General features: G+C 42.2%; 2 protein-coding genes across 4 annotated transcripts in view; one reads left to right on the top strand and one right to left on the bottom strand.

The window, feature by feature from the left end:
• The window catches only part of LOC135480391 (E3 ubiquitin-protein ligase UBR4-like), a 161,080-nt gene that overhangs the window by 119,507 nt on the left and 16,363 nt on the right, over positions 1 to 25,210 (top strand). The window contains 10 exon segments of the mRNA XM_064760220.1: positions 143 to 230; positions 767 to 848; positions 3,008 to 3,161; positions 3,512 to 3,640; positions 4,832 to 5,022; positions 7,664 to 7,736; positions 10,009 to 10,118; positions 10,616 to 10,715; positions 12,265 to 12,393; positions 14,691 to 14,780. Of these exon segments, the coding sequence (XP_064616290.1) occupies positions 143 to 230; positions 767 to 848; positions 3,008 to 3,161; positions 3,512 to 3,640; positions 4,832 to 5,022; positions 7,664 to 7,736; positions 10,009 to 10,118; positions 10,616 to 10,715; positions 12,265 to 12,393; positions 14,691 to 14,780 (1,146 nt within the window).
• Positions 15,446 to 22,801, bottom strand: LOC135480274 (toll-like receptor 4). Of its 3 annotated transcripts, XM_064760074.1 has the most exons (3): positions 22,329 to 22,801; positions 19,037 to 19,134; positions 15,446 to 18,167 (listed from the first exon to the last, which is right to left on the bottom strand). In XM_064760074.1, exon 3 carries the CDS (start codon positions 18,145 to 18,147, stop codon positions 15,553 to 15,555), a length of 2,595 nt encoding a protein of 864 aa, XP_064616144.1. In that variant the 5' UTR covers positions 18,148 to 18,167; positions 19,037 to 19,134; positions 22,329 to 22,801; the 3' UTR covers positions 15,446 to 15,552. The 3 variants fall into 3 exon arrangements, with proteins under 3 accessions (XP_064616144.1, XP_064616142.1, XP_064616143.1); XM_064760072.1 differs by lacking the exon at positions 19,037 to 19,134; XM_064760073.1 differs by lacking the exons at positions 19,037 to 19,134; positions 22,329 to 22,801 and adding an exon at positions 20,162 to 21,138.

Here is a 25,210-nt window from a genome sequence, read left to right as displayed (position 1 = left end):
GTACATAACTGTAGCTGTAGCATATGTGTGTGTGTGTTGGGGGGGGGGGGGGGGGTGGAGCAGGGAGTGAAAATATATTTGTGTTTGGTAATTCTACTCAATATAATGTACTTTCATTGTACATGTTACTTACTTGCCACAGGGAGAACCAATGCCAATCATCTACAGAATGAGGGGTTTACTGGGAGATGCCACAGAGGACATGGTTAACTCCCTTGACAGCAGTACAGGTTTGTGACAGTTGTTCTGACTAGAAATGTACAAGGAGCATGTTTTCCCACCATCTCAATCATGAAACATAATGAGTTTATGTACTTTGGTGTACTAGTTTGAAGCCCATGCTATCTTCCTTTCCAGAGTTACGAGATAAGGTCTGGCAGCAACTTGTGGGTGGTCGTGGGTTTCCTTCGGTCTCTGCCCGGTTTACTCTCACCATAATCTTGACCGCCGTTGTATAAGTGAAATATCCTTGAGTACGGTGTGAAACACCAATTAAAATAAATTAATAGTTTGAAGTATGTTTTTTCCGTGACAATTTGCATGAGAGATAAATCTCACAATGATGTAAAAATGAAGTACGTGTACACATATTAAACCACAAACATTAAACACAAATGAAGTACTCTCAGAATCAAGCAGAAGGAGTGGATTTGTCGTGGATGAAATTTTGTGTCATGTACAGTAAATAAATTATTATTGAATATGTAGACATACATATAAATGGTGAATGAGGTATTAATCGACACCTGTAATTATTTTTGTGCAGAAGAGGACGTGGATAAAGAAGAAGTGTACAAGATGGCTGCTGTGCTCAGTGAGTGTGGTGGCCTTCAGGTCATGTTACAGAGGTGAGTCTGTGTGTCTGTCGGTCTGTCTTTCTGCCTGTCTGTCTGTCTGTCTGGTTGTGGGGCTGCTGTGCTCAGTGAGTGGGGTAGCCTTCAGGTCATGTTACAGAGGTGTGTCTGTCAGTCTGTCTTTCTGCCTGTCTGTCTGTCTGGTTGTGGGGCTGCTGTGCTCAGTGAGTGTGGTGGCCTTCACGTCATGTTACAGAGGTGAGCCTGTCTGTCTGTCTGTCTTTCTGTCTGTCTGGTTGTGGGGCTGCTGTGCTCAGTGAGTGTGGTGGCCTTCAGGTCATGTTACAGAGGTGTGTCTGTCGGTCTGGTTGTGGGGCTGATGTGCTCAGTTAGTGGTGGCCTTCAGGTCATGTTACAGAGGTGAGTCTGTGTGTCTGGTTGTGGGGCTGCTGTGCTCAGTTAGTGGTGGCCTTCAGGTCATGTTACAGAGGTGAGTCTGTGTGTCTGGTTATAGGGCTGCTGTGCTCAGTGAGTGGTGGCCTTCAGGTCATGTTACAGAGGTGAGTCAGTCTGTCTGGCTGTGGGGCTGCTGTGCTAAGTGAGTGGTGGCCTTCAGGTCATGTTACAGAGGTGAGTCTGTGTGTCTGGTTGTGTGGCTGCTGTGCTCAGTGAGTGTGGTGGCCTTCAGGTCATGTTACAGAGGTGAGTCTGTGTGTCTGGTTGTGTGGCTGCTGTGCTCAGCGAGTGGTGGCCTTCAGACTCACAGCCAGACACACAGACTCACCTCTGTAACATGACCTGAAGGCCCTGTATGTTTGGCTGTGGGGCTGCTGTGCTCAGTGAGTGTGGTGGCCTTCAGGTCATGTTACAGAGGTGAGTCTGTCTGTCTGGTTGTGGGGCTGCTGTGCTCAGTGAGTTTGGTGACCTTCAGGTCATGTTACAGAGCTGAGTCTCTCTGTCTGTCTGGTTGTCAGCATAGCTGTCAAGTAAGAACTTAAAGTGTACAGTTGAAGATAGGTTTCCATGTATTGTTTATTTAATACAATTGTGATATGATGAAATATGCATAGAATGTTGTGAGCCAAAAATGGGGAGTGGGTCAGTGCACAAGGTACAGATATCACCTGTTTGGTGGCCTATTGGTAAGAGGGTCTGCCTTGAAGTCGGGAGACCCGGGATCAAACCAGGTTTGGGTCATACCAAAGACTTGAAAGTTTGGTACTTGTTTCCGCCTCGCTTGGCGCACTGCACTGAGACGCTAGAGCAGGAAATAGGACTGGTTGGCCAAGTGTCCCTATAATGTGACTAGGTGGGGAGTCTTGTCTGGTGTCTTCTACATGATGCTTCAGTGGTGGCAACTCACCCTGCCACAAGAAGACACAGTATATGTACACACACCCAATGACTCATCATCGTCACACGAGTGAAAAACATTTAAGTGTGACATTAAGCCCCCAGGCATTTATTTATTCATTCATTCATTCATTCGTTCATTTTGGGCATCCGTGGCTTGGTTAGCGTGCTAGTGCAGCGTAATTGACCCAGGAGCCCCTCACCAATGTGGTCACTGTGAGTTCAAGTCCCGCTCATGCTGGCTTCCTCTCCAGCCGTACGTGAGAAGGTCTGGCAGCAACACTGCAGAAGGTCTTGGGTTTTCCCACGGCTCTGCGCGGTTTCCTCCCACCGTAATGCTGGCCGCCGTCGTATAAGTGAAATATTCTTGAGTACGGCGTAAAACACCAATCAAATAAATAAATAAATTCATTCATTCATTCATTCATTCAGTAGGTCTCAACAGAGACAGGGAATTCGTGAATTCCTCCACCCTGCAATCTGAATGGCCTGGTCAACTGAGAAAATTTTTTTTTACATGAAGATTAACAAACTTGATGCTTTCTCATATGTGGCTTAGAATGGGAAGATAGGTCAGATGTGGGTGAGCATGAGTGCCTGAATGTCGGTATACCCTGAATTGTATGATGATGTCTATGCACCTAGGTCATGCACCCTTGATGCCCCTTGCCAGCAACCTGCTGATGGTCATGGGTTTTCACCGGGCCCTGCTCGGTTTCCTCCCGCCTTAATGCAGGCCACCATCATATAAGAGAAATATTCTTGAATACAGCGTAAAACATCAATCAGATAAATAATATGGTTTGGTTGTTTGCTGTCATTTTGACAGTGTTATGCATTACTACTGCTTTTGTTCTCAGACTCTATGCTGTCCATGACCTGGTGTTGGGTAAACAGCTAATGACAGTCCTTCTGAAGTTATTCAGCTATGCCGTAAATGTCAAGGTCAATCGCCAGGAGCTGATAAAACCAAATCTAAATACAGTGGCCATTATGCTACGAGCTTTAAACATCGTAAGTACCTGTCTTGGTGACTTTTGGATTTACATTGGCATGGAACCAATATTTATTTACAATAGCTCCATAACAAATGATGGTGAAAATAATGTTTTATCTTATTGTTAAAGAAAGAAGGGTCAGAAGTAGTTGTCCTGTTTCAAGGTCTCATCTGAAGAATGAATACAACCTATAAGAAAATTTTGTCCTTCTAGGATATCAATTGTAATCTGATTGAAGTATATGTACAAATGTAGCTTGTTGTTTCTCAGTTTTAAATAAAAATTTCTTACAGACAAAAAAGGAATTTGTTACTCCTCATTTCTTGGTTCTTTTTTTTGATATATACATGACTGTTTTTTTCCTAGGCTCTGCTGGCTGAACAGGAAGGCAGTGGTGCCCCCGGCACTCAGGGGCAGACAATCACTGAGCAGATACTACAAATTATGGAGGTCATTCTGCTGGAAGCCAGTAGTCAGAACCCTGACCAGTACAAGGTAACACCGACTTGTACCTTGCTCAAAAACAGTGTCGTTTCCTGTGTAAGGCCACACCAGTTTTTTGTATTACAGACAGAATGTATCATTTTTTCAATGATGACAGGTTATATAAAAATAATGTGGAAAACCATCTATTTTGTTGGAAACGTGAACTGTGTCAGCAGTTTTTCCTGTTGAAGACATACATGTACTTACTAAAGTGAAAAGTCTTGCAAAACGGGAGAAGCCATGAAAAATATCAAGATCAAACACAATACAGTGGTGGATTTTCAATGTCATTTTCATTCCATTTTCGGACATTTTACCGTAAGCTGGCCGGTGAAACACAAAATAAAATTGGTGTCAATTTCAATACTTGAACAGCTTGGACCTGAAATGTACGGGCTGCATCATAATTCATGTGGAGATCAAATGTGCTTCAGCAGAGTACAAAGAAAGATCTGAATGTGATATTTACTAACGTTTTGCTTGGTCAAATTCTCACTGGCCAAGTGACGACAATCTTTTTTGGAGTGACAACTTGCTGATATTTGTCTCTTGTTTTCCTTCACATTGAGTGGCAATAATCTGAATTACTGTGTAAAATATAACAGTCTACGGCATGAAGAATAAAGCCACAGCAAATGGCCACACATAGCCAGTCTTCTTGTCAATTTACCTCAGGGTATTTAAACTGTTCATGTACATGTTAAAATAGTACTAACGTATATGCCCTCTGTGCTGTGATTTCAAGTCTGGCTCATGCTGGCTTACTCTTGGGCAGTACACGGGAAGGCCTTCCAGCGACCTGCAGATGGTTGTGGATTTCCATAATACTGACCGCCGTCATATAAGTGACATATTCTTGAGGACTGCATAAAACACCTATCAAATAAATCAAGTAAATATATGGCCTGTGATTCCATGGCTTAAAGGGATACTGACTCAACACTGATTGGCTGACAGTGGATAATAGGATTTCCTGGGTTAAATCTTGTTGCCTTGGTCACACTTTAACACCATACCTAAAATTCAGCTGAATCAATGCATAGCCTGGACTTGCCTATCTCTCACACCAGCCAATCAGAATCAGTTCTGTATCGCTTTAAGCAGACTTGGATAAAAAGCTGCAGTGATGTTAGCAGCAGTTTATTAGACATCACTGGTCCTGGACAAATGGCTGATTACAAAACTCTGTGTGCTTTTCAGGAGTTCTCACGTCACTTTGGAGACAAGGATCAGTTGATGATGTTACTGGAGCGAATAAACAGCCCGTTTGTGCGTGGAAACGCAACTGTTCTACAGGCCCTCATGAGGCTGATACCCTTTATCGCCTTTGGGGAGGAGGAGATGATGTCCACACTTGTCAATCACTTCAAACCTTACCTGGACTTTAACAAGTGAGAATGCTTTTCTGATAACTGTACTCTCTGCAGCTCTTCTCTGCCTGGCTGTGCCATTAAAATTAGGAGCTGTACTCCCTACAGCTTTTCTCTGCCTGGCTGTGCCATTAAAATTAGGAGCTGATCTCCCTGCAGCTCTTCTCTGCCCGGCTGTGCCATTAAAATTAGGAGCTGTACTCCCTACAGCTTTTCTCTGCCTGGCTGTGCCATTAAAATTAGGAGCTGATCTCCCTGCAGCTCTTCTCTGCCCGGCTGTGCCATTAAAATTAGGAGCTGTACTCCCTACAGCTTTTCTCTGCCTGGCTGTGCCATTAAAATTAGGAGCTGTACTCCCTGCAGCTCTTCTCTGCCCGGCTGTGCCATTAAAATTAGGAGCTGATCTCCCTACAGCTTTTCTCTGCCTGGCTGTGCCATTACAATTAGGAGCTGTACTCCCTGCAGCTCTTCTCTGCCCGGCTGTGCCATTAAAATTAGGAGCTGTACTCCCTACAGCTTTTCTCTGCCTGGCTGTGCCATTACAGTTAGGAGCTGTACCCCCTGCAGCTCTTGTCTGCCTGGCTGTGCCATTAAAATTAGGAGCTGTACTCCCTGCAGCTCTTCTCTGCCCGGCTGTGCCAATAAAATTAGGAGCTGTACTCCCTACAGCTTTTCTCCGCCTGGCTGTGCCATTACAATTAGGAGCTGTACCCCCTGCAGCTCTTCTCTGCCTAGCTGTGCCATTAAAATTAGGAGCTGTACTCCCTGCAGCTCTTCTCTGCCCGGCTGTGCCATTAAAATTAGGAGCTGTACCTCCTGCAGCTCTTCTCTGCCTAGCTGTGCCATTACAATTAGGAGCTGTACTCCCTACAGCTTTTCTCTGCCTGGCTGTGCCATTAAAATTAGGAGCTGTACTCCCTGCAGCTCTTCTCTGCCCGGCTGTGCCATTAAAATTAGGAGCTGATCTCCCTGCAGCTCTTCTCTGCCTAGCTGTGCCATTAAAATTAGGAGCTGTACCCCCCTGCAGCTCTTCTCTTCCCGGCTGTGCCATTAAAATTAGGAGCTGTACTCCCTGCAGCTCTTCTCTGCCTGGCTGTGCCATTACAATTAGGAGCTGATCTCCCTGCAGCTCTTCTCTGCCTGGCTGTGCCATTAAAATTAGGAGCTGTACCCCCTGCAGCTCTTCTCTGCCTAGCTGTGCCATTAAAATTAGGAGCTGTACTCCCTGCAGCTCTTCTCTGCCCGGCTGTGCCAATAAAATTAGGAGCTGATCTCCCTACAGCTTTTCTCTGCCTGGCTGTGCCATTACAATTAGGAGCTGTACTCCCTACAGCTCTTCTCTGCCTAGCTGTGCCATTACAATTAGGAGCTGTACCCCCTGCAGCTCTTCTCTGCCTAGCTGTGCCATTAAAATTAGGAGCTGTACTCCCTGCAGCTCTTCTCTGCCCGGCTGTGCCAATAAAATTAGGAGCTGATCTCCCTACAGCTTTTCTCTGCCTGGCTGTGCCATTACAATTAGGAGCTGTACCCCCTGCAGCTCTTCTCTGCCTAGCTGTGCCATTAAAATTAGGAGCTGTACTCCCTACAGCTTTTCTCTGCCTGGCTGTGCCATTATAATTAGTAGCTGTACCCCCTGCAGCTCTTCTCTGCTTAGCTGTGCCATTAAAATTAGGAGCTGTACTCCCTGCAGCTCTTCTCTGCCCGGCTGTGCCAATAAAATTAGGAGCTGTACTCCCTACAGCTTTTCTCTGCCTGGCTGTGCCATTAAAATTAGGAGCTGTACTCCCTACAGCTTTTCTCTGCCTGGCTGTGCCATTAAAATTAGGAGCTGATCTCCCTGCAGCTCTTCTCTGCCCGGCTGTGCCATTAAAATTAGGAGCTGTACTCCCTACAGCTTTTCTCTGCCTGGCTGTGCCATTAAAATTAGGAGCTGTACTCCCTGCAGCTCTTCTCTGCCCGGCTGTGCCATTAAAATTAGGAGCTGTACTCCCTACAGCTTTTCTCTGCCCGGCTGTGCCATTAAAATTAGGAGCTGTACTCCCTGCAGCTCTTCTCTGCCCGGCTGTGCCATTAAAATTAGGAGCTGTACTCCCTACAGCTTTTCTCTGCCTGGCTGTGCCATTAAAATTAGGAGATGTGCTTGGTAACTTGTGTGAAAGGTCAATCTCGTGAAGTCATGTGCTTGATTCCATACTGCATGTGTAACTGAAATAAGACTGGCCATGAAACAAGAAAAAGCAATCAATTAAAGTCTTATACATGTACTAGTTTACTGTCTAATTGAGTTCAGCGGCAACTGAAATAGGTGGAATGCCACTTGGGGAATGTTAGTCATTGATAACTTAAGTCAATTTTTTCATGTCTAAAGTGTTTCAAAACCGATCTCGAGCTGTTTTCATCTGATATTTTAGGAGTAGCCCTCCTCCTATATTATGTCAAAATCTACTAGCTGTAAAAAGAATGCTTTGCTTGGTAAATATGCCAGTTTCCCCCCCCCCTTCATTTTTTGCTCTGCTCTCCCTATCATACACATTGCCACCATCGTAGAAGTGAAACATGTGAGTATGGCGCAAAGCACCAGTGAATGCAGAATATTAGGGTTAAACACAAGGCTGAGTGCTGTTGTTATAAACTAACTAACTGTTTTTTGAATTGCCCTCAGATTTGACCTGGAGCACAGCCAAGATGAACAGGTTCACCTGGACTGTTTCTGTGTGATAGCCAGTGGCATTGAGGTAAGCTTCATTCACAGCTGATATGGTGAAGGTCAGTGAAGAAGCATCATTATGTCTCACTACTATAATCAGTTGACTGTTACCTTTCTCAGTCTGACAGTCCCTTCACTTTCATTTATTTGATTGGTGTTTTACGCCTACTCAAGAATATTTCACTTATATGACGGCGGCCTGCATTATTGTGGGTAACCCACGACCATCCGCAGTCTGCTGACAGATCTTCCCACATACAGCCGGATAGGAAGCCAGCATGAGCTGGACTTGAACTCACAGCGACCGCATTGGTGAGAGACTCCTGGGTCATTACACTGCACTAGCGCGCTAACCAACTGAGCCACGGAGGCCCCCCGCCCCCTTCACTTTTACATTTCAGCACAGTGTTAATGGTCAGAGGCTGAAGAACATGATACTGAACCAAGAGCAACTTTCACTTTCACATTTAACCACAGTGCTAATGCTCAGAGGCTGAAGCATGTGATACTAAACCAAGAGCAACTTACACTTTCACATTTAAGCACAGTGCTAATGCTCAGAGGCTGAAGAACATGATACTTAACCAAGAGCAACTTACACTTTCACATTTAACCACAGTGCTAATGCTCAGGGGCTGAAGAACGTGATACTGAACCAAGAGTAACTTACACTTTCACATTTAACCACAGTGCTAATGCTCAGAGGCTGAAGAATGTGATACTGAACCAAGAGCAACTTTCACTTTCACATTTAACCACAGTGCTAATGCTCAGAGGCTGAAGAACATGATACTTAACCAAGAGCAACTTTCACTTTCACATTTAACCACAGTGCTAATGCTCAGAGGCTGAAGAACGTGATACTGAACCAAGAGCAACTTTCACTTTCACATTTAACCACAGTGCTAATGCTCAGAGGCTGAAGAACGTGATACTGAACTAAGAGCAACTTTCACTTTCACATTTCACCACAGTGCAAATGCTCAGAGGCTGAAGAACGTGATACTGGACCAGGGTATCGTCCAGCTGACCCTGGATTACATATAGTTGTGATACATTATTCATTAAGCGCACCTCAGTCTGACATTTACTTTCACATTTTACCACAGTGCTAATAATCAGAAGCTGAATAACGATACTGGACCAGGGTATTGTCCAGCTGACCCTGGATTACATATGTCACTCTTTAGATGATTACCTAAGTCTAACAGTTGCTTTCACTTTCACATTACAGCACAGTGTTTGTAGTCAAGAGACTGAAGCACATGATACTGGACCAGGGTATTGTCTAGCTGAACGTGGATTACATATGTCACTCTTTAGATGATTACCTAAGTCTAACAGTTGCTTTCACTTTCACATTACAGCACAGTGTTTCTAGTCAGAGACTGAAGCACATGATACTGGACCAGGGTATCGTCCAGCTGACCCTGGATTACATATGTTACTCTTTAGATGATTACCTAAGTCTAACAGTTGCTTTCACTTTCACATTACAGCACAGTGTTTGTAGTCAAGAGACTGAAGCACATGATACTGGACCAGGGTATCGTCCAGCTGACCCTGGATTACATATGTTACTCTTTAGATGATTACCTAAGTCTAACAGTTGCTTTCACTTTCACATTACAGCACAGTGTTTGTAGTCAAGAGACTGAAGTACATGATACTGGACCAGGGTATCGTCCAGCTGACCCTGGATTACATATGTCACTCTTTAGATGATTACCTAAGTCTAACAGTTGCTTTCACTTTCACATTACAGCACAGTGTTTGTAGTCAAGAGACTGAAGCACATGATACTGACCAGGGTATCGTCCAGCTGACCCTGGATTACATATGTTACTGTTTAGATGATTACCTAAGTCTAACAGTTGCTTTCACTTGCACATTACAGCACAGTGTTTCTAGTCAGAGACTGAAGCACATGATACTGGACCAGGGTATCGTCCAGCTGACCGTGGATTACATATGTTACTCTTTAGATGATTACCTAAGTCTAACAGTTGCTTTCACTTTCACATTACAGCACAGTGTTTCTAGTCAGAGACTGAAGTACATGATACTGGACCAGGGTATCATCCAGCAGACCCTGGATTACATATGTTACTCTTTAGATGATTACCTAAGTCTAACAGCTGCTTTCATTTTCACATTACAGCACAATGTTTCTGGTCAGAGACTGAAGCACATGATACTGGACCAGGGTATTGTCTAGCTGACCCTGGATTATATACATTACTCTTTAGATGGTTACCTTAATTTGACAGTTACTTTCACATTGACTTTAAATATTTCAGCACAATGCTAATGGTCAGAGGCTGAAGGACATGATATTGGACAGGGGTATTGTTCAGCTGGCCCTGGATTACATTAAACAACACGCACCACCTGTCAAGACTCTTCTGGCGTAAGTTCACATAGTATAGTTTGGATACTGTTATTGAAAGATAAAAGTGAACAAGCCGATTCATGCTAGCACACAACACTGCCTTAAAAAGATGACAGCAGTTTGTAAATCCCTACTGAAAACTAAGTTGAGGTATTTTTTTCCTGCAAAAGACAGCTCTTGATTGAATTGACTGATGAATGACTACCTAATAGTTTTCTTCAGACAATTAGTAACCTGGTGTTGTCTGTTAAACACCATCCATGTATATAGAGTGGAGGATTTAAAAAGAAAGAAAACATGAAAGTAAAATAAGCATTAGGAGAAAATCAATTACATACTGTATCTGAAGATGCCCTTGTGGCTGTGGGCTAGTAGAAAACCATAACGTCAAGGATTATTGAAAGCTCAGAGAAATCTGCAATGAGAAGAGACAGACTTTATTTATGACTCAGGAATCAATTTTTTCTGTAGCTAAGAGTTCTTTGCTTAATGGTGAAGAATTTTGTTGTTTACAGGACAGATTCTGAGGACTGGAAGGAGTTTGTGAGCAAATCAGCTCTGAGATTTGTCCTGCGTCTACTGACTGGTCTGTGTTCTGGACATGCCAAAACACAGGTGAGAATCTTGCTTATGTGTTGAACAAAAAGGGTTATGAGTACTGCATGTACTGAGCTGAGGTTTTGGGTATGTGTGAGGCACAGTCACAGAAGGGGGCTTTTCCAACATTGATCCCTATGTGCATATATTGAGCTGAGGTTTTGGGTATGTGTGAGGCACAATCACAGATGCAGGCTTTTCCAACATTGATCCCTGTGTGCGTATATTGAGCTGAGGTTTTGGGTATGTGTAAGGCACAATCACAGAAGGGGGCTTTTCCAACATTGATCCAAATGTGCATATATTGAGCTGAGGTTTTGGATATGTGTGAGGCACAATCACAGAAGCAGGCTTTTCCAACATTGATCCCTATGTGCATATATTGAGCTGAGGTTTTGGGTATGGGTAAGGCACAATCACAGAAGCAGGCTTTTCCAACATTGATCCCTATGTGCATATATTGAGCTGAGGTTTTGAGTATGTGTGAGGCACAATCACAGATGCAGGCTTTTCCAACATTGATCCCTGTGTGCGTATATTGAGCTGAGGTTTTGGGTATATGTAAGGCACAATCACAGAAGGGGGCTGTTGCAACATTGATCCCTATGTGCATATATTGAGCTGGGGTTTTGGGTATGGGTAAGGCACAATCACAGAAGCAGGCTTTTCCAACATTGATCCCTATGTGCATATATTGAGCTGAGGTTTTGAGTATGTGTGAGGCACAATCACAGATGCAGGCTTTTCCAACATTGATCCCTGTGTGCGTATATTGAGCTGAGGTTTTGGGTATGTGTAAGGCACAATCACAGAAGGGGGCTGTTGCAACATTGATCCCTATGTGCATATATTGAGCTGAGGTTTTGGATATGTGTGAGGCACAATCACAGAAGCAGGCTTTTCCAACATTGATCCCTATGTGCATATATTGAGCTGAGGTTTTGGGTATGTGTGAGGCACAATCACAGAAGCAGGCTTTTCCAACATCGATCCCTATGTGCATATATTGAGCTGAGGTTTTGGATATGTGTGAGGCACAATCACAGAAGCAGGCTTTTCCAACATTGATCCCTATGTGCATATATTGAGCTGAGGTTTTGGGTATGTGTGAGGCACAATCACAGAAGGGGGCTTTTCCAACATTGATCCCTATGTGCATATATTGAGCTGAGGTTTTGGGTATGTGTGAGGCACAATCACAGAAGGGGGCTTTTCCAACATTGATCCTTATGTGCATATATTGAGCTGAGGTTTTGGGTATGTGTGAGGCACAATCACAGAAGGGGGCTGTTCCAACATTCATTCCTAGTGTGCATATTAAGCATATTGAGTACTGTAACTTACAACAGTTTCGATTTTTGTGCAGTCGAAAATCCTTGTTAAGCTAAATGTAAAAGTATTTCATGTATTTAGCTGAAGGTTGCATTTATGGGTCTCCTAGAGGCGAGCTCTTTTTCAAGTCTTTTTTTTTTTAAATGGCATTTAAGAGCAAGTGTTTTGCTTGATGACAACCCTACTTATGCTTTCGTGTTCACCATAACTAAGTTTTCTGATGGTTGTGTTACAGGAGCTGGTGGGTTCTGACTGCCTGTCTATTCTACACAAACTGGAGCAGGTGTCGTCCGATGAACATGTAGGCAGTCTGGCAGAGAACCTATTGGAGGCTCTCAAGGAGAATAAGGCTGTCACTGCCAAGGTGAGTGAAAATGGGATTGCTGCAGAGATCAGTAGTTTGCCAGTGGTTTCCTAGTTGTCTGCCATTGGGTTGCCTGTGGTGTGCGACTGGTTTTCTAATATCCAGCCACTTGTTTACCTGTGGTGTGCCACTGGTTTCTGATATCCAACCATATGTGCCACTGGTTTTGTAATATCCAACCACTGGTTTTCTGATATCCAACCATTGGGTTGCCTGTGTTGAGCCACTGGTTTTCTAATATCCAGCCATTGTTTTACCTGTGGTGTACCACTGGTTTTCTGATATCCAACCATTTGTTGACCTGTGGTGTACCACTGGTTTTTTGATATCAGACCATTGGTTTGCCTGTGGTGTACCACTGGTGTTCTGATATCCAACCATTGGTTTATCTGTGGTGTGCCACTGGTTTTCTAATATCCAACCATTGTTTTGCCTGTGGTGTGCCACTGGTGTTCTGATATCCAACCATTGGGTTGCCTGTGGTGTGCCACTGGTTTTCTAATATCCAACCATTGGTTTGCCTGTGGTGTGCCACTGGTGTTCTGATATCCAACCATTGTTTTATCTGTGGTGTGCCACTGGTTTCTAATATCCAACCATTGGTTTACTTGTGGTGTGCCACTGGTTTTCTAATATCCGACCATTGGGTTGCCTGTGGTGTGCCACTGGTTTTGTAATATCCAAATATTGGTTTGCCTGTGGTGTGCCACTGGTTTTCTAATATCCAACCATTGGTTTATCTGTGGTGTGCCACTGGTTTTCTAATATCCAACCATTGGTTTACTTGTGGTATGCCACTGGTTTTCTAATATCCGACCATTGGGTTGCCTGTGGTGTGCCACTGGTGTTCTGATATCCAACCATTGGTTTATCTGTGGTGTGCCACTGGTTTTCTAATATCCAACCATTGGGTTGCCTATATTGTGCCAGTGGTTTATCATTGCGGTGAGCCTGTAGTGTGCTAGAAACCCACAAGTAATTTGCCAGTACACTGATATTGGTGTGCCAATTATTTCCCGGTGATATGCCATTGATTTGGTTATGTTGTGCCAGTGGTTTGCCTGTTTGCCAGTACCTACATGTGTACATCCACACATGAGAAAGTTTGCATAGATGATACATGATAAGAAATTGGATGATAAACCTGTGTATTGTATTTTATACAGGTATTACACTTATGACCTCAGCCTAATATTCTTTGTTCTCACCACAGCCGATCTGCTACTGATTAATTATATTGCAGACTCTTACTGGTTTGGCTGCGGCTTTAAGGTGAGAGGATTGTCAGGTACTCCAGGTGCTGCATCTCCTTTAAATACCTGACTTCCTTCACCCTAAGTTTGACCGTCGTGATAGAAGCAAAAAGAAGCTTAAGTACAGCACAATAAATGATGTTCTTCTCCAGGATCGCCACGATATGGCTGAAATATTGCCGATGTGGCGTAAAGCCATAATCATTCATTCATTCTTCTCCAGGAAGTTGGGCAAGAGAAGGTCAACGTGCTGACCATTGTAAATTTTCACTATGCTTAGAATTTAAAGCGTAAAGCTACGTTAAAAAAAAGACAACACTAGACCAAATGTATATATGTATCAATAAAGAGTCTCATTTTAAGTGAAAGAAAAAACATAACTTTTTACATTTGGTGATGTGGGATAACTGAAATATGGCAATTCAAAACATTAAGCAAAAACGCCCAAGTAGTGAAAATTGGACGCGCTGCCTTGCTCTCAGTTTTAACCAATCAAGAGTGAGATATTTCTACCACTGAAGAAGGCATCTGTTCCACTGTGATGTCACCCCCTTCCTAGTCCACAGTTTTACTATGTAGAAGTATTGTTCAATCGGCTGTTTTTCTTCTGATTATGAGTTAATCCTGATATACTTTAAAGCCATTTTCAACTAGTTAATGGTAGTGGAAAAGTCTTGTGTTATTCCCAAAGGTGTAAACAATGCATGGTCTGCGTGGTTGTAGTATAAATAAGGGGGACTATACTTTGCACGACAAAGGAGTGTCTCGCCACTAATACTGAGGAGTATTGGGTATGGATGATGGGACATTTTTTCTAAATTGGCATCACCCATGACCTTTTAAGAATTCCAGATTAAAAGATGATTTATAGAATCAACAAACGCATAATAAAAAAATGCCTATGGCCGTTTAGGTCTGTATGGACTCCTTCTGAAATAACTTTGGTTATGTTTTTAGTTGTCTTTTCATATAGCAATGATCTCAGTGTATGTATGTGTGGATAATATACTGACTAACGAGATCTGTCACTGATTCTGTGTGCAGATAGAGGACATTCGACAGCAGACCAAAGCGGAGAAGAAAAGGCTGGCCATGGCAGTCAGGAAAAAACAGCTAGGAGCTCTGGGAATGACGGTCAGTCATTGTTATGCTTATATTTATTTGATTTATTTATTTAATTGGTGTTTGGCCAGCATTATGGTGGGAGGAAACCAAGCAGAGCCCAGGGTGTTATAATTGTATAGATTTATCATTGGTGGTATTATGCTGGTCTGTCAGTCGATGTGTCCGTCTATTTGAATTTGTAAACATTATATACTGAACCACTTCACTTGAAATCATTAGATTAGTTATTTCTGGAAAAGGAATCATTTGGTTTTAATATTTGCAATTTCATACAGTTTGTCCAGAAGTGTTTAGTGTTCATTTTATCTGTATTGGCCTGCTGCCACTATCCCGTGGATGCTTCCATGGAGTTCATGGAGATTGCTTGTATCAGAACCTTGAAAACATAAAAGGTACTCGTCATCGCAATTTTGGGTTTTGTTCTTAAATGGGGAACAATACTCAGTTGTGGACCAAGACCAAGATAGGCATAGTGCCATCTGGATGTGATCTAAGGGAAGATAACTCAGTAACATTGTATTATGTAACCCACTGAACTATCCCGTAGAGCTATAACACTGAGTTATCTTCCCTTATAGCACATCCAGATGGCGCTGTGCCAATCTTGGTCAAAGGCCATAACTGAGTATCATTTCTCATTAGATTGCATGATTAAATAGAGCTATAAGTGAAAACAATGAACACACAGGCAACATTTATTATACCAAAGTTCAAGTTTAATTTAGCATTAGGATACTGAATCTTGTCCCGAAAAATAAGATAGAAACTGTACTACATGTGCTCAACAAGACCAGTCATTTTCCGATGTTTGTAATATCTCAGCGACTTTGTGAAAGAACTGATCTTCGTCCATGTTTGTATAATCAAGGTATGTCAGAGATTTAAGTATGGTCTTTAAGTCCTCGGGGAGAGTTGTGAAGTCTACCTGCTCCATGAGGACAGGTACAAGGATCTGACGCCCTGTGTGGACGCTCTCCAGGTACGCCATCTCTAGCTCATACACACACCACTCGCTCTCAAAATACGCCTTCGTCAGGAAGGTTAATGTTCTCTTGCTGTAGTGCACTGCACGGTAAATGTTTGCAGCGATAGGTGAACCTGGTGTAAAGTCCCTGGTGTGAATACACAGCTGAAACCCAAGCTGTAACTCCAGTTTTGGGTACACAGTATTCACAATAAACTGATGCTGTCCATCTTCGTAGGAGAGAAATGCATTGTAGCTTGTAGCAGTGTCTTCGTTCAGTAAGGGCTGGTAGAGTTTCAGGCGAAGTGCCAGCCTGTTCTTGAAGAAACGCACGTGCCACCTGTAGCGGTAGACAAATCCTGCCAGTGTGAGGATGACAAGCAAGCCGGCCAGCGAGACTGAGGACACGATCAGGATAGTGTTGGACACGCACTTCAGCTCCAACCTGTGAATTAGCTCTGGCAAGGTTGACAAAGACGCATTGGTTTTGTCACTGATCTGACAAGAGTAACTCTTTAGATCTATGAAGAACTCCTGCTGCTTGGCCAGCCATTTTAAAAACTGGAGATTATCACACGAGCACCTTAGAGGATTTCCGCGCAGATTAATCTGAAGAACGCGATGCTGTAAAATGTTGTCCATATCGTTGCGAGCCGAGGAGTCAAGGGTACTCAGACGGTTTCTGCCCAGGTCAAGAAAGGTCAGGTTGGTCATGTGACCTATTCTGACCTGCCACTGAGTTAAATAGTTGGTATGCAGTAGGAGGGATTGAAGTTGGTACTGTTGACTGAAGATAGACTCGGCTAATGTTTCAATGCCGTTGCCACTTAGATCCAAGGTTTTCAGTTTACCGTTTGCAGAAAATGTTACGCCCTTGGTGTCCTGCCCCAGACATTTCAGGTTGTTGTTCTGAAGAAATAGTTCCTTTAGGCTGGGCATGTCTGAAAAGAAGTCGGTGTGTAAAGTCTTGCTTTCAGCATATGATAGGTCAAAATATTCCAGTCTATGAAGCCCATACAGCGGCCCTGCAAACTCCATTTTGTTTCGAGAAAAATCTGCGTAGCGTATGTTGTTTTGTGTAAAATTCAAGGGCGGAACATTGCGTATGTTCAGGTAGTTGTTTTGTAAGTAGATGTACTGGAGATTTGGAGGTGCTGTGACAACGTCGGCTGTTCTTCTGCCTGCACTAGCATTGCCTTGAATTGCTGGGTGAACAATTCCATGTTCATGGAACAAAAATGGAAGTGACAGCTGATCGCGTTGCAGTCCACTGGCTTGGTAACTGCCATTGAAACTGCGTAGATTTTTCATCAGAACGATGAAGGTTAGCCAATCTGCTCCTCCCACCACCATGTAATTATGGGAGAGATCAAGGTTTTCTAGCGACCTGGGCAGATACAGGAGAAACTTATCTTCAATTTGGGCAACCCCATTGTTTGTGAAAATCAGTTCAGATAATGTCGTGTTTTTCAAAGCCTCGAAAGTGCGTTCAGGCAGCATAAGCTCTGTGCCTGGGTGCTCTAAATGAATGAGCCTAAGGACCTTGATAGGGGATCTGGACAATCCCGTTAGTCCGATTCTCAGTTTGGCAAAAGTCAGATGGTGCCATGTAAGGTCAATTGTGTGAATATTCGTGAGGGGTCGGAAAGCCTCTGGTTCTATGGTGGCGACGTCGCAGTGTTGTATCCTAAGGTATATCAGGTTGGCTGGCTCGAGGTTAGTGAAGGTGTCATTGTACAGGGTGGGCAGGTCACAATTGCCATTTTCATTACCAATGTCCAGCGTATGAAGGTGGGTGAGATTTCGGAATCCGGGGCCAAAGGCTGTGTTTGGGACACCGTCCATGTACAAGCGTTGTAAGTTAGTGAGGTGTCCCAGGGCTGAATCGGGATAACCACACGATTCATCCCCACAGCTTAAACTGTTGTTGTTAATATGTAGCGACTGCAGGTTGTGCAAGTCTGCAAAAATGAGAGGTTCAAATGGTGGCTTGTCCAGTCGAAGTAGCAATTTATTGCCATCTAAACGAAGGTCGGTGAGACTGTACAGCCCCGTGAAAGCCTTCTCGGACAAATCACTGAGATGATTGGATGACAGGTCAAGTGTTAGCAGGGTGCTGAGGTCAAGGAAGGCCTCCGCAGAGATGCTCTGTATCTGATTATAGCTGAAATCAAGATGCACAAAGTTTGACGATAAATTGCCTGGCAGTTTTCCCAATTGCCTATGTGAACAGTTACCAGAATAGTATCCCGAACTGTTGTCAAAATCACATGCACATAGTTTCTCACATATCCAGGGTTTTAGCGAAGAGTTTTGAGGCTGGTAATGAAAGGCAAAATTCTGGGGTGTCCCTATGGATACTGTAACCATGACGACCAGAACACTGATTGTCGTTATTGATGAGACATCCATGTTGAATTGGTCCGTCCAATCTGCCAAACAGGAAAAGACCAAAGTTTCATGAAGTGTGCCGCTACATGTTAATCAGCATAATATTGGATAATGCTCAGTTGCATCTTACATGTACATACCATGTTCTAATTTAAACACTTGTCGTGAACGGAATATTATCTCTGAATATTTTATCTTAACTGTATTTATATGTTCATGTAATAGAGGTATATACATGCACAACTACCCTGATGTAAGCAAGTGTATGTGTACCCATAAAGTCAGTTGCATCACCTGGTGGTATAGGGTAGCTGTCGGTAGCTTCCTCAATATAGCACACCACATTTTCCTAAAACTAGTTTGCATGCACGCTGCTTTCGTGCCACAAGTTCTTACTGAAAGACTCTCTACAGTGAAAACCGGACTGACCGTTTATGAATTGTGTCATGACACTTCTTGTGACCCTGTGTTGTAGCCACAGGGCGTGCACGCTATTCAACTCACAACAGCTTATCATTACATCCACACACACTGCACGGACTGTGTGCCTTTGACTCTGTCGACACATCGTGTTAATTACATCCACTTGCCTTGCCGTGTGACTTGTAGAAAATCCTACACAACCGTATGGTTAATTTTTGTTTTTTGTGTATATATTGTGGCGCTTTTACAAATCGGCTTTTCACTTTTGTATTCATTAAGTATTTTTTTAAACGTATTACTTCTCTCTGTGTGCCTTACATCTATAATTAACACTCATCCTGGCTTTTTTATGTGGAATAATTGTACAGAATCATTCGCATACTACTCAAATAAATATGGATAATGACACAGACTCTTCTATGTCTGTTCCACCTCACAATACATTCTCCCACCTGCCATTTCATGATGTTCCCTCCATAACACCTACTTCATCATCAACTGCCTCGTCCACCGTCCCAACAAATAATCTTGATATTACTGACCAGATGTGCTTCAGTCCAATTGAACTGAATGACTGTGATGCATCTAAAACACATATTGGTGACAACGAACATGGAATTGCCTATTGGGGTAATTTAGACTCTCATCTGTCCAACTACTATAGCCCTAAAAGTTTTACTCATTACCTAGAAACCCGTGATTATGCCAATCAAAATCAGTTTTCAGCCTTTCATTTAAATGCCTGTAGCTTTGCAAAAAATTTTGACGAAATTCGTGCTTTATCCATACTCTCAATCTTAACTTTTCAGTCCTTGGATTTTCGGAAAGTTGGCTCAACCCATTATCCGAATGCTTATATTCTATGCCAGGCTACACTTTATATTCTGCCTCCGGAGATAAACGGAAGGGAGGAGGTGTTGCACTCTATGTTAATAGCTCTTTTGAGTCTTGCAAGATACGCGATGATCTTCCTTTTTTCAACGAAAATTGTGGATACGAGTCTTTGTGGAGATCGCTGCTACGTCAAATGTCTATGCTGTTGGAATTATTTATCGCCCTGCAGGCAAAAACATGCAAACCTTTGGTCACACAAGGTATTTTACAGTCTGTATTCAAGAAGAACAAACTTTATCGCAAGTATTTGAAATTTACTGATATAGCCACTCGCATCAAATATAGGACATACAGGAACAAACTGAATAACTTGATCCGTTTTTCGCGAAAGGATTACTTCGAAAAAAAAACTAAACGACCAAAATCACAATATAAAAGGAACTTGGAAAGTATGGAATGATCTAATGGGACGTGGTAAATACAAGAACATGCCTAAATGTTTTAATATTGATGGATTATCTGTTTCAGATAAAAGTGTCATTTCCAATAGATTTAATGACTTTTTTCCCCACTATTGCTTCCAGTCTTGATGTAAGATACCCCCAAGCCCTAAACATTTTTCAGATTTTCTAGGTGAGCCTGTAGAAGATAACTTTCAATTTTCTCCTGTCTCGCCTGGTCTGTTGAAACCACTATACACAGTCTAAAGTCATCAGCTCCAGGCTTAGATGACAATTGCGTGTCTGATCTCAAACTTGTTGCAAAAGATATTTCTCACCTTGTACATATAGTTAATTTGTCCCTTATGTCGGGTTGTCTGCCGTCTTCGTTGAGGTCTGCCAAAATTACCCCTATCTTTAAATTTAGTGACGCCAATGACATCACAAACTACTGTCTTATCTCGGTATTACCTAGTCTGAATAAAATAATGGAAAAAATAGTTGTAAACATGATGAATGATTTTCTGACAGCCAATGACATCATTTCACCGAAGCAATTTTTTGGTTTTAGAACTGGGCACTCTATTACCCACGCCGCGAGCACTCTATACAACTACCTCATAGTTAACAAAGACGCCAAATAACATTCTGTCGTGTCTTTCCTTGACCTGTCAAAAGCTTTTGACACTGTCAACCACAAAATCCTTCTACAGAAACTCGAATTCTATGGGTTCGGAGCTCACAGCACTCAATGGTTCGTAAGCTATCTATCTGGGCGATCCCAGTCAGTTTACTTTGAGGGAAATATGTCTAAAGACCAAAAGGTAAATTCTGGTGTTCCCCAGGGCTCCATTCTTGGTCCTATATTATATTTATTGTACATTAATCACATCACAGTATCATCAGGTATTCTGGATTTTACATTACTTGCTGATGATACAAGTGTCTGCACTTATGCGCCTACAAGCACCGAGGCTGTATCCACTATGTCTGTACAGTTGCATAAAATTTCCGATTGGCTGACAGCTAACTACTTGTCCCTTAATATTAGTAAAACAAAATGCATGCACATAAATGTATCCAAAAAAAGGCACTTCTGCCACTGTTAATATTTGCATGGCGTTGAAATAGCCAGCCTTTAAGAACACAAATTCTTTGCAGTTTATTTTAATTCAAGGCTGTCTTGGACATCTCTCATTAACTTCATTAGTAAGAAGGTATCCAGAAATATTGGCATCATCAAACACATTCGAGCAAATGTTAACAAAGAAACATTGCTTATTTTGTACTACTCTCTGATATTCTTTTATCTTTCCTATGCAAATGTTTTATGGGGTAACACATACATGAGTCATCTCCATCCCTTAGTAATTCTTCAGAAACGCATCATCCGCCTCATCACTTTCTCACAAAGACTGGATCATGCGATTCCAATATTTAAGAATCTCAAAACCCTCCCACTTGCATAAATACACAGATACTCATCCTTGCTACTCGCACATAAACTCCTTCACCAATCACCCTCTCCTCCTCACAGATTTCGACAGCTGTTCAAAAGACAATCTGACGTTAACAGTTACCCAACCAAATCCTATTCTTTCAATCTCAATGTGCCTTTTCTAACTTCAAATCTATCCACACATTTCATCAGATCATCAGCCCCAAGGGAGTGGAATAGGCTTCCTCCAAACTTCAAAGTAATCAATGTCACATCTTTATTCAAAACCAGGTTAAAAGATTTTTTAATTAACAATATTTGATCCACATTAGTCATACAATCTGTGAGACAGAAGGTGTCACACAAAATATTATTCACACTATTGTATAGTTAACTTAGGTTTTTGTAGTGTTACATTTCTATGTGAGTTTTTTCCCAAGTAAATTTGTTTTTTGTTAATACAGTTGTTCAATAATTATCGGTCCTCAACAAGCATGTATTATTATTATTATTTGATAATGACTCAAGGATAGAACAAGTCCCTCGGACTTTATTCCCGCAATTTACGTATGGTGAATAAACACTAAACAAGTAGAGAAGTGAACTTTTATGCCAAGCTTGCCCATAGTGGTGTGGTCTTATGGGTTTTCACCTTGTAGAGCCTAGAGGGGAAGGAAAATCTAGAATTGTGATCACACCTATCTTGTTCTGGCATCATGTGTTTGATTTAAGTGTCCCTTAAGTACGTTTATTGACTACAGGACAACATCATGGTCAGTTTGACAAGAAGGTCACCAAGAAGTGTCAACAAAACACAGAAAATCTGGAGAATTAGTATGGAAAATATTGAAAAGTGAATTCTTTTCTCTCATGTACGAAAGAATGATTAGTGCTACTTAAATTTTAAAGATGCTCCTTTTTAAATGTGCGTGAAATGGTGAGGAAACAAAGTGAAAATTAAAACAAGAAAGGTGCTTTCAGTATGGTGGCCATGTTAAATTAGCCCATGCTAAAAGTGCCTCTGTATAGGTGTTTATACACCAGGGATAGAGACAGTATTATCTTACCTTGATATATCTGGTGCTGCTAAGATCTGCTCCAGTGGTGGTTCTCAGTCAGTACACATGTAAACATATCCCACAAAGACAGGCATGTCCGTCAGTAGAGTGACTATGCTTACCAGTGCTACCCATGCATGAGGGCAGAATAGCTCAGCATACATACATACCACAGAGCGACTAAAACCAGTGACTGTCACTGTAAACAGCCTAGTGCTCAGGCTGATGTAAAGGTATGATTACCCCTGTGGTCCCGCCTTTGCTCTGGCTCTGGGCTCTTGATGAATACAGTCCTGTGTATCGAACAGCCTGGATATCTACATGTACATCCCCACAGAGAGCGAACATCTATCAGGTGTATATACTCTTCTTGGTTTACACCAGGGGTAGCCTCTGTTGTCAGTTTTATAGATGAGACAACTCACAGAGTTAAGCAATATTCCGCATCCAAAGAAAAAAAAGTCCCACTCTAGGAAGAGGGGGATATTGATGCATATATAGCCGCGCTTAATGTTACCATTTAACCTGTTGGAAGTCCGCTTTTATAGTTACATAGGCTTTAGTCATCACTGGATAGCTAGATGTAAGTAGGCCCTGTGCATTGATCTCCAATGGCAACGGCGGGTTACACGGGTTACACGCATACATTTGTGGGGTCGGGGTACAGTGTACATTGTAGAATAATAAGCATGGTGTTGTCTGCTCATCCAACCACAAACTACCGGTACCGGCAGCTGTTCGTATCCTGTGGATTTTATTGTCTGACATGGATGGCTGTTGTCCCAAGGGATGTATGACTAAGTAAAGCAAGTGGATTTCAAAATGTCTTGTGTGAAATAAACTGTACTGATTCATCATTAGAGGTGTCAAATTAAAGATTTAGCTGACTCAGTAACACTTTAGTGCTTGTGAGATAATGCTTTCACAGAATTTTATTATCCTGTGTAAAACAATACAAAGTCAAATTTCTGATAATTTAATCAACAAGTACGGTATGTAGATTACCTATACATCATGCGATTTCATCCTTTCATTCATTCCTTAGGCCACAGCAATTTAAGTTGTTGTGTTATAGGCAGAATAAATCTTTTTCCAGCGTCGTCGGAGCCTATGGGTATAAAAACTAATACATCTTGTAATTTGCATAAAACGTGGACTGCGCCATCAATTTCTTCCTGTAGAAGAATATTTACAGATTGGAAAGCTGTGTAAAACAGGAAAATCATAAAATTGTCAAGATCGGCAAAATAAAGACGGGAATTTTTAGTTTGTCTTTTATTTATTCATTTTTTTGATCTTTTGTTGTCTGTTTGCCCATAAACACAGAATAAAATTGGGTGTAGTCTTACATTGCTCATGGCGCCTCCGTGGCCAAAGGGGTTAGCACACCAGTGCGGCACAGTGACCCTCTGTATAGGTGTTTATATACACCAGGTTAGAGACAGTATTATCTGACCTTGATATATCTCCTCTGACCAATGCCTTGACTGTGAGTTAAAGTCCATCTCAGGCTGGCTTCCTTTCCGGACATACATGGGAAAATCTGCCCGCACCATGCGGATGGTAGGGGGTTTCCCCCAGGGTCTGCCCAGGTTCCGCCCACCATAATGCTGGCTGCCGTCGTATAAGGTGAAGTATTCTTGAGTATAACGTAAAACACCAATCAAAATAAATAAATCTGTTGCTCATTGTTTGGTTCAGTATACAGGTTAATACCTACAAACACATCTACCATCATGTATTAAAGCAAAAATATTCTGAGCACAAAGAGAGAAAAAAAGTTCCCAGTGGAAACGAATAATTGTTTTTCAGTTTGAAACAGTTGATAAGACTGTAAGGGCATACCTGCACACCATCTGCAATATCAATACTACTTGTACCCAATAGGTTGGGCGTTGTAATTATCCAATCCCTCAATTAGCCTGCAGCTTTATGTGAGGGGATTTGGATTTGTCTCTGGTATCTAGAAAAGGGCTGTTGTTTCCTCTGGGCACAGTACCTGATGCCCATGACTGAACCATGTTTGTATTTGTAAGCAAAATAGGGTATAGGCCTATAAAGAAAAAAAAATAATCAGATAAATTAGTATTTGATAATTGATGACATGACATCTGTCCCCTTGCAGCAAGCAGCAAGCTTTGTCCAAAGTCAAAATTTTAGTCTCCATTGTTTTGCATAGTTTAAGACACAAGATGTTCGAATTGAGATACATTTATCTTGAACATTCTCCACTTGTCATGTGTAACACTAATGTCAAGGGTTTCATTTCACCAGTTGAATCAAGTTTAGAATTTCGACTCTAATACCAGGGAAAGATTAGCTTTTTGCTTTTTTCATTTAGCACAACTGAGATTTCACAGTTCAAAGTTATGTTATCAGTTTTAACAATCAGTTTTATCAATTAGACGCCAGTTGTTTCTATAACTTGTGAACACAGCTGTTTGGGATTATGTTTTGGCCTTTATGACCATATGTGAATGGGGTGCGAGCGATGTCACATCGTGTTGCCAGTTGCTCTAACATGGTGCACCCCATGGCCTCATGATGCCAGTTGCTCTAACATGGTGCACCCCATGGCCTCATGATGCCAGTTGCTCTAACGTGGTGCACCCCATGGCCTTGTGATGCCAGTTGCTCTAACATGGTGCACCCCATGGCCTTGTGAGAACTCTTCCATTCCTCTTTCGAAATAATTCGAATATATTATTCGTTTAGGTATTTTGGGGAATGTGTGTCTTATTATGTATTATTACTGAAATCAAATTTGTATCCAAAAACGATCAACATGATGTGACATGATCGAAAGTGAAACTAAAGCTGTACATCCGCCTGGGTAGTGTGGTAGTGAAGGACGGCAGTGGTGGCTCTTTCATCACCACCAGCAGCTGTGG

This window comes from Liolophura sinensis, chromosome 13 (assembly GCF_032854445.1).
Source record: "Liolophura sinensis isolate JHLJ2023 chromosome 13, CUHK_Ljap_v2, whole genome shotgun sequence".
NCBI lineage: Eukaryota > Metazoa > Mollusca > Polyplacophora > Chitonida > Chitonidae > Liolophura > Liolophura sinensis.
The sequence above is the reverse complement of the archived record's forward strand: the minus strand, read 5'-3'. Positions and strand labels throughout refer to the sequence as shown.